At 53.7% G+C, this 16,523-nt stretch overlaps 1 protein-coding gene across 2 annotated transcripts in view; it reads right to left on the bottom strand.

The window, feature by feature from the left end:
- Positions 1-14,825, bottom strand: part of RASSF5 (Ras association domain family member 5) — a 35,435-nt gene extending 20,610 nt beyond the window's left edge. Inside the window, exons 1-2 of one of the 2 annotated variants that reach the window (XM_052814645.1) lie at positions 14,460-14,825; positions 3,948-4,066 (exon numbers count right to left, since the gene is read on the bottom strand). In XM_052814645.1, coding sequence (XP_052670605.1) covers positions 3,948-4,066; positions 14,460-14,805 — 465 coding nt within the window. In that variant the 5' untranslated portion in view covers positions 14,806-14,825. Of the gene's footprint in view, positions 1-3,947; positions 4,067-9,242; positions 9,376-14,459 lie in introns of those variants that run through there. The other variant, XM_052814646.1, reaches the window with a different exon arrangement.
- Positions 14,826-16,523: the final 1,698 nt, after the last annotated feature.

The raw sequence follows: 16,523 nt of genomic DNA, 5'->3' as shown, positions 1-16,523 counted from the left end.
GGAAAGGCTCCGCTCCCCACAGGCGATCATCCTCCCTCAGCGGGGGCTCGCATGAGGGGCCGCGCATCCATAGGGATGCAGCACACCCCTGCACGGGTTCTCCCCACCCACTCAAAACCCAGCGTGTGTTCAGGAGCAGGTTGAGGGGACTAAGAAAAAGCCTAACACACCATCTTAAAAAGGACTCCACTTAGGTAATGCAGTATTAACGTACATCCTAACAATTGTCCAGCATACTTCAGAAAAGGAAGAGGGAACAAAGCCTGAGAGTATCGTGCCACCGAGTAAGTCCATCCTATGCCCACGCTTCAGATACTTCACACAAGACCTGGCCAGCCCATCCAAGAAAGAATAAAGAATTACAGGAGGTACCACAAAGGGCAGGGCAGGCTAGAGGTACAGGAAGGTTTCCATGCCTGGGGCCAGCCTGGATCTGGAAAAGAAGGACTAGAAAGAACATAGATGTGATGGAGAGCTACAAAATGGCAGGAGACGTTTACACAAAGAGTGCGGTAAGTTTAACACCAAAAGGAGGAGTGCTTTTCCAGGCCATGCACTATCAGATTTGCAGAACTCATCACTAGGTGTTCTGGTGGTGGATGTGCACAGACTCATCAGAAAGAGCTCACTGACAGCTATTAAAAATGACGGTTCAGACGCAACCCCAAGGGAAGCCCACGAGACTGCTCGCAGGGAGGCCAGAGCGGCAGCACACCTTCAGAGTCCCTCCTTCAACATCCACCAGCCGAGCAGAGAGAAGACACCGCTGTGCCCAGATGGCTGTTCTTACATTAATTCCTTCGTGTCCTTTTCCAGGCACAACTCTCACCATCGCTAAGTGCTATTTTTACACCAGGCCAGCGAGCGGGGGGGACCTGGCAGGCAGCAGCCTTGGTTCTGCTCCCCAGCTTGACTACCTGCAGTAGGACCATCAGCAAAGCCCTCCCATAGACCGGAGTTATCGCTCGCTCCTTCAGCTCACGGGGCCCCTTCGACTGGTCCAAAAGGGCTCCAAGGTCTTCGCACAAGCCACCATCCATGCACAAAAACCTCTTCCCCTCTTGATAGGTTGCAGATGGTGTTTCATATCCTTCCATCTGTATCTGTCAGCTGAAGGACTTAAATTGCTTCAAGCCTTTGATAGCTCTGTACCCCACAGCCAGCAGCATCCCGTGAATACAAACCAGGATGTCGATGTAAAGCCTAGCGGGAGGACGCAACATCTGCATCTCAAAGGGGAAGGCAGGAATCCAAACGGCATATTTACAAAGCAACTTGTGACACTGCAGATAAATAAGCTATCCTCTTAGCAGCACGCGTACTTCTGCAGTGGCACAAACCTCCTCAGCTTCACAAGGCTATATTTAGAAGAGAAAGAGGCTTAAACTGAGCATGTACAACACGGGCAGAAAGTGAGCGTTGGGCCGATGAATGGCACAGGCGTCTGATCTTCACGGAAGCCTCAGCCCTGGGCGTTTCACAGTGGGAACAGGGTGCAGCCAGTTTTGCAGTGCCCCATGCAAAGCTGGATGCGCTCCCACTGCTTTGCTCCATGGGCTTCTCCAAGGAGCCCTTGCTTTTCCACTGTGGTCCACCTGCTTGGGAGATCAGCTCCATAAAAAAACAACCAAGCAAAAAAACCCAAGTAGTTTGGACCCGTTGGTTCAGCAGCGGCTCCAGTTAATAGCTTACCCGCACAACAGCCCCCAGAAAACCCACCCAGCAATGACCTGCACCAGCTCGCAGGTGGGAAGCGCATGACCAGCTCCACCAAAACCAGGGGCCAAACTCCTGGTGCTGCTGAGACTAGCCAAGGCTTTTGTCAGCTTCAGTGGATTTCACCCAGGGAGGCTAATCTGGGACCCAAATGTAATGCACTCTTAAGTACTTTGCTGGATCAAAGCCCAAATTATTAATACCCGGTATTACATGGTAACAGTACTTAACTATGTGATATTAAAGTAGCTATTTCTATGATGCTTCTAGTTTGCTTACAGTTGATAATACTATTTAATGACTTCCAACTATGCCAGCTATTAAGTAAAGTTTCTTGTGTTTTCAGTGTGCAAACCCCTTCCCCTCACCCCCAGTGTATTCAGGCACCCCATTGGCTCTTTCTGGAATACTGACACTGTTTTCCCTCCACCCTCCTTCTTTCGAGCAGCAAAACCTGCCCAACCAACAGAAACACCAGGAACATGGCTGTGTAATCAGCTTTATGGGCTCAGATCAGTAAACTTGAAGGTGATTTTTCCCTGATTATCCATTATCCACAAATGAGAACGGAGCTTTATTGCAGTGATTTACCCTCGGTCACCCTCACACCAGCCCACACACCTCCCAGCCCCCCCAGCCTTGCAGCCTTTCCCAGCACAGGTAACAAGACTGCAGACAAGCGCTTTGCTGCGCAGAGGGTTCAGAGGTGTGATCCCCGACCAGGACCTCGGGATGGGTTTATGGATTTGTGTTTGCTGCTGTAATTGGAGAGACTTTTGTTTCCTTGGCACAGAATGCCTCCTCCCTTCCCGGGATCGCACCAGAGACACGTCAGAGTGATGAATTGCCACGAAGCGCAGGCTCCGTGTTTATTATTAGGACCATCAATAACCCTTGGCTGGTGTTATCACCCTGAAAAAGAAACAAGCCTTTCTAATTTTTCTAAAAATCAAGCTTTTCTCATACTGCTGAGGGAAGCCCAATGACATCCAAAGGAGATGTAAATACACACAAATCTCACTTCACGCCCTTACAAAGACACCTCAAGGCTCACTGGAGAATCCACTTAGAGTCCCTTTGTAATGCATAAGATAAAACTCATCTAACTCCAGGCTCCCTCCTGACCATTTTCTTCTGAGCAGCAATCACCCAGCCACATGCCGACAAGGCAAAGCTCTGCAAACCTTGCACAGCAAAGCGCAGACAACAAGCAAACTCCATCGCTGGCTCCTCACACGCCCAAGAGAAACCCCACATCTTCTTTGAAAAAGTGCACATTTCCATTTCTAGTTTTGCACAAGTGCATCAAGGTCCTCCAAAAAGAGGAATATAAATGCACGGTTATAATAAAGGAGAGGATACAGTTTTAAAAAAGCATATAGAGATTGAAAAGGCTCTGTGCAAGTCAAATCCACTTTAGGCAGGTTTCTAAGCAATGTTTTAAGCTTCCAGCATTAAGTATCTTACATCTCAACTTGCGTGGCATCGTACAGTCTCACTGCACCCTGTCACACGTGTGGCAGCCTGTTCCAGCAGACACCCACACCGGCTCACAGGCCACTGCCGGCATCACAGACACCACGGGACCCTCGGCGGGATTAAGCAAACAGCTAAGCCTTCCGGAGCAGCCCTGCGGATTACTGCACATCCCTAATACAGATTGAAGAGTCTCAGTCCCCCAGGACTACTGAAACTCTTAAAACAAGGTTATTAAGCCAGAGCTCCTTGCAAAATCCATGCTCGCACTCTGCCAAGATGCAGGAGAAATGCACCTCTGCTGCTTCTTTTCAAGCACTTTACACCCGGTGCTGGGACACAATTTAATGCCGGTATCGACCCTCCCTCGCAGGCACCTGGACACGGCCGGGCTGCAGCGCAGGGGCCGATGTCCCCGCAGGGCACGGCTCCTCTCTCCCCCTCTGCTCGAGGCAGCCTGGCCCACAGCAGCGTTTTAAACACAACACAGCTCCACACGTGCATTTACAGCGAGCGGGATGCCTACATGCACAACCTCCATCGTGCCACATCGCGCCCACCCAGGCAAGCTGTACCCACTCCACAGGCAACTCATTAGCGAGCCCTGCCTGGGTCTGCAGGACCGATGGGCTGACCTCTCTGACAAGCCCTTCCTCCTGTAAAACCCTTCGGGAGCAAGAAATCAGGTCTCTGAAGGAGATGCGATGGGTCACCATGAGGCTGTCGACCCCCCCGTGGAGCCCCCCCCGGCGTACCTGGGTGCAGGGCGGCAGGAGGGTGCTCTCGGGCGAGAGCTGGCTCTGGCACTGGCCCGGCCGGCGGCAGTCCAGCTGGATAAGGCTGCGGCACTCCTGGTGGCACGTGTATCTGCAATCTGCACAGGGGAAAAACGAGAAAGTGAGGCACCCGAGACCCACAGCCTGCTGTGGAGGGGCAGGGGGGGAACGCCGGGAAGGGACCGGACTCCTGCCGGAGGGCAGACCGATGCTCGTGGGCATGGGCATGGCCAGAACTGCCAGCCAGGGACACGTCCCCATTCGGGTACATTTCTGCAGATGGGGAGAGGTACCAGAATACCTCGTCCAGAGAAAAAATTGCTCCTTTGCCCTCTCCCCAGGGAAAACTGTGTTTCTTGCTGCAGTGCTGCGGCACGGGCAGAGTTGCTGCCATGCGTCCTGCTGCCTTTCCCCTGACCTGCTGGCACACTAATATACAAAGTAAAGAATATGCTCAAGTCCCACCAAACCACGGGGTACACCGCTCCCCAGCTATGCTCCTCGGAGATGTCACCTGCACAGCGCCTGCAGCACAAACTTAGCCACTTCACGAGGAAAGGATACTTCATCTTCCAACATCAGGAGGGAAGAAACATTTTTGTGTTAGACAGAAGCTAAACTATTTAAGGTCACTAAATAGGAACGCTTCAAGAGCCAGTTACAGTGACCGAGGCATGGATCTACCATCAAACTGCCAAAAAGCCACCCCTGGAGAGGGCAGGGACACGTCCCGGGCTCCAGCAAAGGCTGTGACCTCCCGTCCCCAGCACACACACTGCCCAGGTACAGTAAGGCATTTACGTAGCGTGTTTTCTTTGGATGCTGACCCATCCTGTAAGACATTAACTAGTTCAAGGAATTGCACAGACGACTCTGCAGAGCCCAGGTTTAACCTCTTTAGGCACAGGGTCCCGCTTGCCCACGGCTGCTGAAAGGCAGCATTCGGGACAGCCAACTCCATCTACCAGACACAACAGTTATCATATATTCGTGGCTATCGCTCCCCCAGCCCTTTCCCTCAAAGCCCCGACTTCTCCGTACCCTCCTGACTGCAGCTAACAACCTCCTTCCACTTTAATGGCCCTTCTGATCCTTTTAATTTTTAACTGTCGTACAAACAGCATTAAATTTACTTTTTACGCTACCCAAAATTCCAGAGCGGTCACCAACCTGAAAAAAATAATATCCTAAAACCAAGGCAAGAGAGTTCACTCCACAGAAGGAAACAGGACTGAGCACCCGTCCCTGCACCAGCCCTGCCACCCCACTCCAAGCTGGCGAGCTTGTATTTTAAATACCCTTTTTTTTTTCTTTTCTTTTTTTCTTTTCCTTTTTTTCTTTAGCATTTGGGTCATTGGTTTTGAATATCTCAGGCTTGCAGGAAAGCAAAGGAATATCCCGTGTTTGCTCTGGAAACAGCGATTTCTGCTCAGCTCTGCTGAATGCTCACATGCGGGAATGCCTGAGAATGAATGAGAGGAGCTGAACCACTGCTGGGAGCTGGTGCCTGAGGGGGGAAAACATCAGTCTCTAGGGGAAACAGGGAAATCATTTATCATTTAACATTCATCTGGCATGAGCTGTCTATCATTCTCCTATTCCAAGTCAGTTGTCTCAAGTAAGCCTGGGGGAAAGCAAGGAGACTTGCACTTTTTTTTTTTTTTTTAATTAGAGATAAGCTGCACAGTTACATGGTAATTTAATGCATGACCTTTTGAGCAACTGGAACAGCCTTTTAATGGGGGACATTTGCCAAGTCTTTGCTGCAGGTGCCAATATGAGGATGCTCCGGCTGCAGGTTCACCTGAGCATCTGGCGCCAGCAGAAAGTCCCTTCTGCCTATTTGGTCCAGAATTTTCAGATTTGGGCAGCTGCCTCCTGCTCCCCTGGACTGCAGCCTGCCAGGGCAGGAAGGCTCAAGCATCTTTGGTGAAGGAGACACATAGTAAGAGGTCTGAAATACGTAACACGGACCACAGAAATTACAGCTTTCAAGCACACCTCCAGATCAGGCCCAGTACGGCCAGGCATTTCTTTACGGGATTAAAGTATGACACCTCCTTAGTCACCGTCACCTATTAACAGACCTAATCGCTCAGTATCCGGCAGGGAACACTAATTTTAGAAACGCAGCACAGCTTTACGAAGCAGCCACGTGACAGGTTTGCCAAGAGGAGCAGGATGCCTCCACTTAGGCTTGAAGATAATTTCCATTCAAGTCAAAGCAACACTTGGAAATGTAGTTTCTTTAAAAAAATAAAATAATGAGTCAGATCATGACACTGTGAAAAACTTTGGTGGCTGAAGGGAATTTCCCTTTCTCCATAGATAAAGTTTCTCAGGGGGATAAAGCTGGATAGAGTAAAACAGTCCAATACAGATGCCCATCCAGATGCCTAAATATAGGACTGCAGTCATCCTGCCCGCCCCCATCCTCCCACTCCCACCTCCCAAATACCGCAGATGCTACGAGGCATCTTTCGATCCAGCCCACGTGCAAGGCCCAGATCTGTAGGCTAGGGAGACAAAAGGAGAAGGCGCGGGTCTGTGGCAGAGCGGCCAGATCCTGGCCCCAGCAGTGACAGAAGCTCCAAGAACCTGACCCCAGCCAGGCTTTCACCTAAAGAAAAACCTCCTGCAACCCCAAAGCAACACCGCATTGGAGACCAGATATGATTGCCCCCCAAATTAGAATGGAAAGGGTCTGAAGTGTCCCAACACCTCCTCTGGGATGGTCTTAAACTCCGATTTCTGGCCAAAGTTTGCGGTTCCTGCAGCAGTGCTGGGCAACTGCTCTGCCCTGGTGAAAATGTGTCCCTCCTGGCTGCCCCCCCATGGCAGGGCTGCCAGCCCTGGCACGCACAGGACCGTAGCACAGGGCTGTTGAGAGGGCACGCTTCAAACAAGCTACAGAAAAACCCCTTGTGTGATGTTAAAAATGAATCATGAAATTGTAGGAGTTACGTTAAGGCTCCAGTTCCTGGATCGTTAAGGATCCTGCCATTCATTTCAAAAACAAACAAAAAAAAAGGCAAATCAGAAATGCTCCCAATATTAGCAAAGTTAAGGAAAACCTTTGAAGCGTGACCCAGCTGCCATGGGAAGGCTCAGAGCCACCAAAGAAAGAAAAATAAAACATCATGAATTTTGAAAGCGGTCTGAGACTCCGCAGGTGTTTGAGCACTGAAGTGGACAATGTTGAAGACCGGCGATTTCTTCCATTCACCTTCCAACTCTGGAATCCTTCAGCCAGCTTGCACACACCTCTAAATGCAGGCTACGCCTGAGGTTTGATTTTGCAAGCTGTGCTGCTTAAGATTGAGGGCTGGGTGCCTCTGCCCTCGCTCGGAGGAGATGCCTGACGTCACTTGGGATAACCTCAGGATGTGGCCCTGCGACATCACAAGAGCTGGCAGGAGTCTCCGGCTGCCGGGAAGGGACAGGGCAGGACCTGCAGCATCGCCACCAGCTCCGGCATTCACACGGCAAATGTGGGGAAGGGTCTTAAGTTTTCCTGCGAAGCGCTTTCCGACATCCCCCGCGGCAATGATCCAGCACCGTCTCTGCCCCAAGTCTGCAGCTCCATCACTGGAGGTCTCAGCAGTTTTAGGTCTAAACCAGATGGTTTGGGTTTCCTTTGCAAACACAGGTGAAACCCAAGGGTGGCTTTCTGTTCAGAGCAGACAAGACCCCCCCGGTGACAACAACCCCTCTGAGAGGTACCTGCACCGTTGCAGGGTCCGGGATGTAATCCCAGCTGCCAGGCAGATGCTCTAGAGCCACTACTTATACTAAAAGGCAAATTTTTGAGCGGCAAGGGGGGCAGCACCGATGCCCCGAGCCACGCTCTGCTACAGCGCTCCCGCGAGAACGGGGCTGCAGAAGGAGCCGGAGCAGAAGTTGAAGCCGGCCGGCGTCGCCGGCGCGGTGGCAGGAGAGTGTGCCGGCCCCGTGCCAGCCCGGCTACCTGCCAGGCAGGATCCCGCCCGGCCCTCCATCGCCCACCGTGCTCCCCGGCACAGGCAGGGCAGCGCCGCAGGAATCCCCCAACGCCTAATTAGCAGCAGAAAGCCTGCGCGCAGCGGCCGCCAGCAAACACGTCCAAACGCACCGATTTACACCACCACCTACCTCTAACCAGCGAGACCTCCCTGCTCGGTGTCCTCAGCAGCCGGAGTCCCTCAGACCAAGTCTTTGACTTGGGAAAATGCCTGAATATTTTGCGAATTCTCTTTGTTACAAGCCCAAAGCATGCAGCTGCCCCTGCTTTCCCGTCTGTCATCCTTGAGAGAGGAGATCAATAGCTTCCCGGGCACGCGGAGCCAAGCGGGCAGCTCTTCAACGCCGAACGCTGCCGAGATGCAGCATGCATCGGTGCAAGTTACGTCTGCTTCCACGAGAGGCCTTTCCTCCCACGGAGATAAAACATTGACATTGTCCATTTACAATCCGCTACCATTTGACAGATTTTTTTTTTTTTTTTTTTTTTTTTTTGAGCAATGAGGCAACATGCAGCTCAGAGCTTGTGCATCTCTGGGCTTGTCCTGTTAGCCATGGAAAACTTTCTATTTCTGGGGCTTTTTGCTTGATAAGATAAAACAACCCAACGGAAGAGATTAGAGAGAGAAAGCGCAGGACCCAGCCATACGCTGGAAGGGCTCTTTCCAATATCCCCTCTTCACTTTGCTGCTTTTCCCCTACGGTCATCTACAGTTTAAGGAAAATAAAGTCCCCAATGTTTAATCAAAGGTCAAATTAAAGGAATACACTGAGATTAACTATATTTATAATATTGATTTAAACGCTGCACATAGTTAGCTAGGCTTTTAGATCAATACTACAGTCCTTTCACAGCACCTATCAGTTACAACTATACCGGGTGTCAAATGATGGGGTGGGACGTAAACATCAGTTTAACAGCATGCTTGAAATCTGCCACTTTGTACCCTCTACATCACGACTGGCCCCTCTCTGCTCAGGACTCCTCTCACAAACAGACCAGGTTTCCAGCACCCTGCACAACACATTTTTGCTTTTATACAGGGAGTAACAAAGATGAAATTGAACTAATCTTAAAAATCACACCAAGCAGCATAAGCAATGAGTTAAACAATACAAGGGACTTTCTTATTCACCCCCCGCTGCCCCAACACCTAGACAGCATCTCTTCAGCGACACATATCCCCACTTCCCACACCGTGACCAGCAAACTCAACTAAACTTACTGGACCAGGGACAAAGAGGGAAAAGAAAAGGGACCGCCCAAAAACTAACCTGCAAAGTAAGACCTGGAGCCTCGGCTGGTATTGCTCTCCATAAATCCTTCCCAAGGCACCGGACCGGATTGCAGCAAGAAACACGTCCCTGAAGACCTGAGCTGCTCCCGGAGCCCCGGCAGCCTGCCACACAGCTCTGGGCAGGTCACCGTCCCTCCCCACACCTCCATCTCCCCTCGGGGAGCCTCAGCGGGCGGGATGCACCCCAGCACCCCACCCCGTCCTCGTCCGACCTCAGCAGCGCCCGCCCGGCAAGAGCCACCCCAACCTGCCCGAGTCACCCGGGAGCAGGAGAAGCCTCGGGAGCCTGTCTGACCCAGCTAAATAGGACAGAAATGCAAAGTACCGCGCGTCCTATGAACTGTTAGCAATTACGCTTTACAGTGGCAAGACCGGAGACACGACAGAGCGCGGGAGGACGTGTTGGAAGAAGAGAATGTAAAAAACCACCACGTCACGGAGAGTGACGGTGGTGCGAGCAGAGCCTCATCCCGGCGAGGCTGGGCTGTGCCTTTTAAGAGCGTCCACACCTGCTAAAGAATTCATTATCTTAAGCAAACGTCTACTTGAGAACCGGTAATATTAGAACTGTAGTTTGCTCTACAAACTAGGAAGAGAAGTGGTGTGCGTTTAACCAACTTACTCCTTAAGGAAATAGGTCCTGATTCAGCACGGTACTTGACCACAGAATTAACTGCTCTGAGAGGTAAGGGTGGCTTCAGACCGGAGGCATAAACCCAGACGCACGCTGAAGTGCTTTACTGAACCAGGTCCATGTCGCAAGACCTACAGATCAAAATCTGACTTCAGGTACAACTGCATTTGCCACCGAGATCATCAGGCGCCGGACCTGCTCCGAGGTTTTCCCAAGGCAGTGCCTCACAATCACCTTCCCGGCCGGGAAGCACAGAGAGCTGGAGTGATTTTCTTGCAAAGCAGCACGTCAGCCAACAAAGTCCCAGTCTGGTAACACCGTGGCCATCAGAGCGTGGCCGATCGGGGCGGGCATCCAATTCCAGCTGCCAGCGGTTCTGCCGGGGAGACCACAGCTCCCGCAGCCGACCGAACAGAAACTGTTTATGGTCACTCCACGTGCAATAGATTCATCCGGGTTAATTCACCTGGGCCAAAGGAACAACTCCACAGCACTCCATCAACATGACCCAGGAAATACGTGGGCGGTAAATCACGTCCCCAGCTGCCAGGACAAGAGAGGCCACGGCCACGGGGGAGCCCTGCCAGCACAGACACGGGGCTGGCACACGCCTGGGGTAAGCACCGCGGCCAAACCAGAGGATGGAGCAAGGCGAAAGAGCGCTGCTGAGCGATCGCTGGGACGGGTCTTGCTGCCGGTTTTGCTAACGGCTGCAGTACCAGAAACAGGAATTTCATATCAGCACCTGCATCACAGGTAGAGCAAGTATGAGAAAGTCCCCTGGGAAGAACCAGTCCATCTCAGGGTGAACTGGGATGGAAAGGGAGCAAAGCAGCCGACCCATGTGCAGGTTAGGCTCTCACATAATTTTTCTGCCTTAAGCTACAAGATGCCCAGTTGCCAGTGACCAGCCCACCCCACGCAGCACAGAGGGACCCTGAGTCACCAGTGTGATGCTGCCAGGAAAAAAAAAAAAAGTGCAAAGAGCAAAATAAAACACGCTGAAGGCTTTGAAGCTGCGTTAGTCACCACTGCATTCAAACGACTGCACTGCACCCCACCAGAACAAACACCAAAAAACCCCACAGCAAAGACGCACCTCCGCAACCTGCCCGTCCAGCCCCCTTCTCCCCAGCTACAGCAGCCTCTTGTGTCGGGAAAAGCTGCCGGCAGCAGGACACATTTACACTCCTACAGGGAGATTATTTTTTTTTAATATTCATTCAGGCTTTGAAAGGTGCCAGCAGCACAAAGCCACATACTTTAGATAGGAGATATTCAAGACACAGCATATAATGCCACAGCTACTACTCCTGCCCAACTGCATTCACTTGGAGACTGAAAAGAAGTATTTTTAACTAACGCCAGCAGGACAGCCTGGGGTCAGTCGCTCCCAAGCTCCCACCTCCCCATCCCTTCACCTTGATGCCAATGGGAGCAGCGTGCTTGATGTCTGTCACACACAGGACCGACCTAGAGGCTCCCAATAAAGGCAGTGAAAAGGCTCCCCTGTCTCAGACAACATCTGCATCAGCCCCAGATGCAGCACCCGTGGGTAGGACTTGAGCTAAAACCTCAGTAAGAGCCTGTCCGCCACCTCCAGAGCCACAAGACTGATTCAGGACAGTCTAAACCCACCAGATGCCCAAGGAAAGCCACCCAAAGGGATAATTTTCCTGACTCTGGGACCTGCCAGGTCTCTGCCCCTACCCCTTCCACCCAGACCCCCGGCTGGAAGAGGAACCACAGAGCAAGCATCCCACGTTAGTCTTGGAAAGACGGCTCCACGCCACTCGAGAAAGGGGAAACAGACCCGAGGGGATTTCAGTGCATCGCTGGTTGGCATAAAAACCACGTGGCCAAAACCCCCTCCTTGCTCAGCAGCGGGGCCGGCTCCCACTGCCCCTTCCCTTTTCCCTGTTTCCCCTCTTGCTAGAGCCAGGCACCGTCCCACCCGCAGCCACCCGGGACACTGTGCCCACGGCATGGACAGGAAGGGACACAGACCGTTTGGGGAGGGAGGAGGAAGAAATACCACTTTCCTGTTTTACTAAAGATGATCAGATTTGATGTAAATAAAAATAGGCCAGAAGTATACAAACAAAAACCTGAATATCCTCAGGCTGCAAGTCAAAAGCAAACAAGCAGCGACTCTGCATCAGAAGAAAAAGAAATATTCACCAAGGGAGGACAGCACACCCCGTCTGCAGCTGTTGGGCATTTTTAAAAGGATACACTATTGGGATGGCAGGGAATGCAGATGATGTTATGAGCATCTCCACTGTAATGTCCACTCCCCACCCCCCCCCCCCCCCAGCCTGGTTGTTTGGGGAATTTTACAGGCAGAACTACTCCCACGGTCTGAATAATTCTCCTCTGAAATGAAAAGGGAAATAGAGTTATTTAAGATTTGTTTCAATATAACTCTGGAAAAAATCCTGCCCGAGGAGAAGTCCCTCAAAACAACTATTTATAGTATTTGCAACACCACAAAATTCTGTGAATTATGACTTTAGATGAGGATTTTGAAACACACAGCCCAGTACCTCACCTCGCGCATGAGCCCCGTGACAGCTTTGCAGGGTGTCTGGTGAAAGACAAGAGCCCTGACAAAGTTTGTTGTTCTTCAAATAAACCCACACTATTTCTTTAAGCACGTTCATTCACACATTTGGTCTGCTGTGCCAGGCACAGCAGAGCTGCCAGCCCCAGGGAATATACTGGCCCTTACCAGGTTTGGAGGGAGTTAACCAGGAACAGCAGGCAAAAAGCAAAGGTACACACCAGAAAACATATTTACATCACCATCTTTCAAACAACGCACCATGCAGCAAGTTCACCAGCCCCGGCATATTCCTGTGTCACGTTGCGCTGGTTGCGTGGTGATGGCTGGGTTACATTTAATTAACAGCAGTCAGTGCTAAAACCTTAATGCGATGCAGCAGGGCCATATGGTGCGACTGTCTCTCCCAATCGCCTTTCATTTCCAAACGGCACCAGGAGGCATGTGTAAGAGTCCTGCTCACACCGCGCTACGCAAATCACTGCTAGAAACATTTAATTGATTCATAAGCTAAGGAAAGCCAAGCGTAAGAACCAGAACGGGCTGAGCGAGGGACTAATTGCCCCGGCGAGGCTGGCGTTACAGCACGTGTCTGGCATAACCCCCCAAACAAACCAGCAAACGAGCAACGAAGCCTCCTCCAGAGCTGCCAGCTGGGCAGCCGGCCCAGAGCCCGGAGCGGGATGCAGCTCATTCCCTCGCCCCAAATAACGACCAGCGCCAACGACCTGCCCTCCACACCGACACTGAGGGTACGGGCGGTCTTGTGGGCACAAGCCTGGGGTGAATGGCATTGGCATTAACTGCTTCGGCCAAAAATCAATAGGCTCAGCTGACCCTGAGTAGCAAATCTTCGAGTCGCTCAAGCCCAAGTGCAGCACTCCAGCTGCATCGGAAAAGACAAGCTTCCACCCTGGAAGCCTGCAGCAGGAGATCTGCTGATGGACCCAGCTGGAAAGGAGCAGTTTCACTGCCAGCAGCAAGCACAGCACCCAGTACCAAGTTACCTGTGACACTGGTTCGCTCAAACCTCCTCTGCCCTGGCACCCCACGGCCTCCTCATTTCCCCACCCGCACCACCACAGCCACGACAACTAATATGGGTCACATCTTTCCGAGGACCACACAAACACCCCGTGGCCTGAGAGCAGCACCCCAGGGACATGGGACACAGAGGTTTCGTGCCGCTGCATGGCCCCAGCTGAGTCACCTCGTTTGGCCACTCTGTGTCCCCTCCCACGCGATGGAAAGATTAATCTCTCCTGCAGAACACAAGCATGGATACAGCACGTGTCTGACATGAGGAATATGCATCTCGGTGAATCTCACTGGCATGAGCCCTCTTACCCGAGTTTAGGCAAAGCAAAGCGTGTCTGACAAATTTACTATTTCTAGAGGAATTTACATCTCACCGTAAAGCTTTACGAACACGAATCCTTCCTGCTCACTGAGATCTGCTGCTCAGCGCTGATACCAACCCCTTCACAACCCTGCCGATTAGCTGATCGCCTCCTCTTTCCCGGAAAAGCCTCATTTCCCAAATCCGTCCGGCAGCGCCTCACCGCACCCGTCCCCAACGCCCGGTCCCGGTGTCCAGCCCGGTCCCCCGGGGACAGCGGCCCCTTTGCGGGGAGACCCCGGCCAGGTCCCTTCCTCCATCCAGCTCCCGGAGCGCAGCACCGCGGGGCACCGGGGACCCCCCCCCATCCCTCCGCCCCAGGGAAGCCCGGTGCAAGCCCGGCAGGTCCCCGCGGTATCCCCGGGGGGGGGTGACGGGGGGGGGGGGGGGGTGTGAGGGAGGGAGCGGGGCCGGGAGGAAGAGCCCGGGCGAGGGCGCAGGCTGCGGGCCGGCAGAGTCGGGCAGAGCGGCAGGCAGGGCTGCAGTGCGGGATGAAGCGCCCGGGCAGCGATGCGGGCAGGGCTGCGGGGCAGCGAAGGGCAGGCAGGGCGCAGGCAGGGCGCAGGCAGGGCGCAGGCAGGGCGCAGGCAGCACTCACAGTCGCAGCGCAGGGCCCGCTCCCGCACCGCCTCACCGCACAGGTCGCACCAGCCGCGGGGCGGGGGACGGAGGACGAAGCGGTGACCGCGGCCGCGCTCCGCCGTTTCCCCCGGTACCGTGAAGATGCTCCGCACGTCGGGCAGCAGCCGCGGGGTTCCGCCGCGCCGCCGCAGCCGCCGCCGCAGCCTCACCGCCCTGGCCCCGCCGGGGCTCCCCGGGGACCGACCGGTCGTCGCCTCGGGGGGGACGGGGGGACCGGGCGGCGGCCGCCGGCGCCGCATGGAAGCGGGCACGGAGGGTGGCAGCGGGCGGGGGGGGCACGGCCCCACGACCGGCGACGCCATGGGCTGGGAGAGCCGGGCGGGTGTGGGGCAGCGCAGGCGCCTTGGACCCGGCCGGGGGGGGGGGTGGGGGGGGGGGTGGGAGGAGACACGGCCGGGGGGGGGGTGAGGGGGGGTGGGGACCGAGACCGGCCCTACGGGGGACCCCTCCCGTGGCGACTCCCCGGAGGACCGACCCCCGGGTCGTCGTCCCCCCGCGGGAGCCATCGCCGTTGGACACCCCCCCCCCCCACCCCGCGCGTTCCTTCCTCGTGGAAACTCTGCTCCCCGTGGGATCTCCCCCGTGGGAATTCCCCCACCCCGCCTCCCCCTCCACGGGACCTCTCCCCACAGGACGCTCCCCCCCCCCCCCGGGACCTGGGCTGTTTGGGGAGCTCGTACATCCCCCCCAAGGTCCGGGTCCCGCGGGGGGGGGGATGCAGCACAAAGCGGAGCCGGGGGCTTTCTCCTTGAGCGCAGCCGCATCCCACCCCGTGGCCCGGGCTTTGCCCCCGTGGGAGCTGTCAGATGAAGCTGAAACAGGCTGGTGCAAACCTTCAGACCTTCTCCTGGCGCAAGGCGGGTGCGTGGACCAGGCTGTAAGGGCAGCTGGAACAAATTTACCTTTCCCCACTGCAATGACAGCAGGGCTCCGGAGCGACGCTCAGGGCGGTGAGCCGAGGTAATTATCTCTCCCAGACGAGGCTCTTGTGGTTGTGGGAAATGCGAAAAGGAAAATATTATGGCCAAATTTTGAAGTGGCTCCAAGCAGGCTCCAGCTCCGAGGACACCCGTGCCTGCCTAGCTAGCTTGCAAATCTCTCCCCTGGGCCAAGGAGGTTTTGGGGGTGCACGAATGGGGGTGGCCGGACCAGGTGCGGCATGGTCCTCTGCCGCTCCGCCAGTCTGATTACTAAGTGACTCTCTCCTCCTTTGAACACAAGGGCTGGATATCGCACACGATGCGAAGGTCCCCTGGCACCGTAATGCCTTCCCCGCTGGCTGGAAGAGGCAGGAGCTACTGCCCTTTTCCCCCATGGTCATACTGGTTTGAAATACGTATCTCGGAGAGAATTGCCCCTGAACTACTTTGGTTTGAGTGAGAGCAGCCAGGTAAAGAGGCAGCTGCAGTGAGTGCAAGTGCTGGGCTGTGTGAATCCTGGCTTCTGCACTCGCGGGAAGCTGAATTTGATGCCTCTCATGAATTCCTGAGGACAGGATAAGCCAAGGATATCTAAATCCTTTTCAAGGATTTTAATTTGAAGGATGGATTAAAACACTGGCTCTCAGTTACAGAAGACTAGTGCCATAAGCAGTCACTAATAAGAGCTTCAAACTAAAGGAGCAATAATGCAGCTTGAAAAATTCTAGTTTTGTTCTGTGCTAAGTAGCAAGATTAATTTTTGGAAGGTCTTTTTCTTCCCTATTCAGGATCCTGATTCACTTTCATGCGTCCTCTGCTTCTGCTTGAGAACAGCAGCAGATTTATCCCTGGGTAAATTGCTTCCCCGGAACTTGGTATTTTATCCTGTGTTCTTCCCAGACCATTGATAGTATAAGGAATCACCTGCAAGAAAGCAGACGACCTTTCTGAGGGCAAAGATCTACCTGGCACCTGGCTGGGAACCTGTTAAAACCGTTCTGGATGTTTGCTTTTCCAGTGCCATCCTGAGGCACAATTTCAGTCTCAGTTTTGCGGCGTCAGGGTGGAGGAGGCAGGAGGGAATCCCCCGCTGATCGTGA

The sequence above is a fragment of the Harpia harpyja genome, chromosome 19 (genome assembly GCF_026419915.1).
Source record: "Harpia harpyja isolate bHarHar1 chromosome 19, bHarHar1 primary haplotype, whole genome shotgun sequence".
NCBI lineage: Eukaryota > Metazoa > Chordata > Aves > Accipitriformes > Accipitridae > Harpia > Harpia harpyja.
The sequence above is the reverse complement of the archived record's forward strand: the minus strand, read 5'-3'. Positions and strand labels throughout refer to the sequence as shown.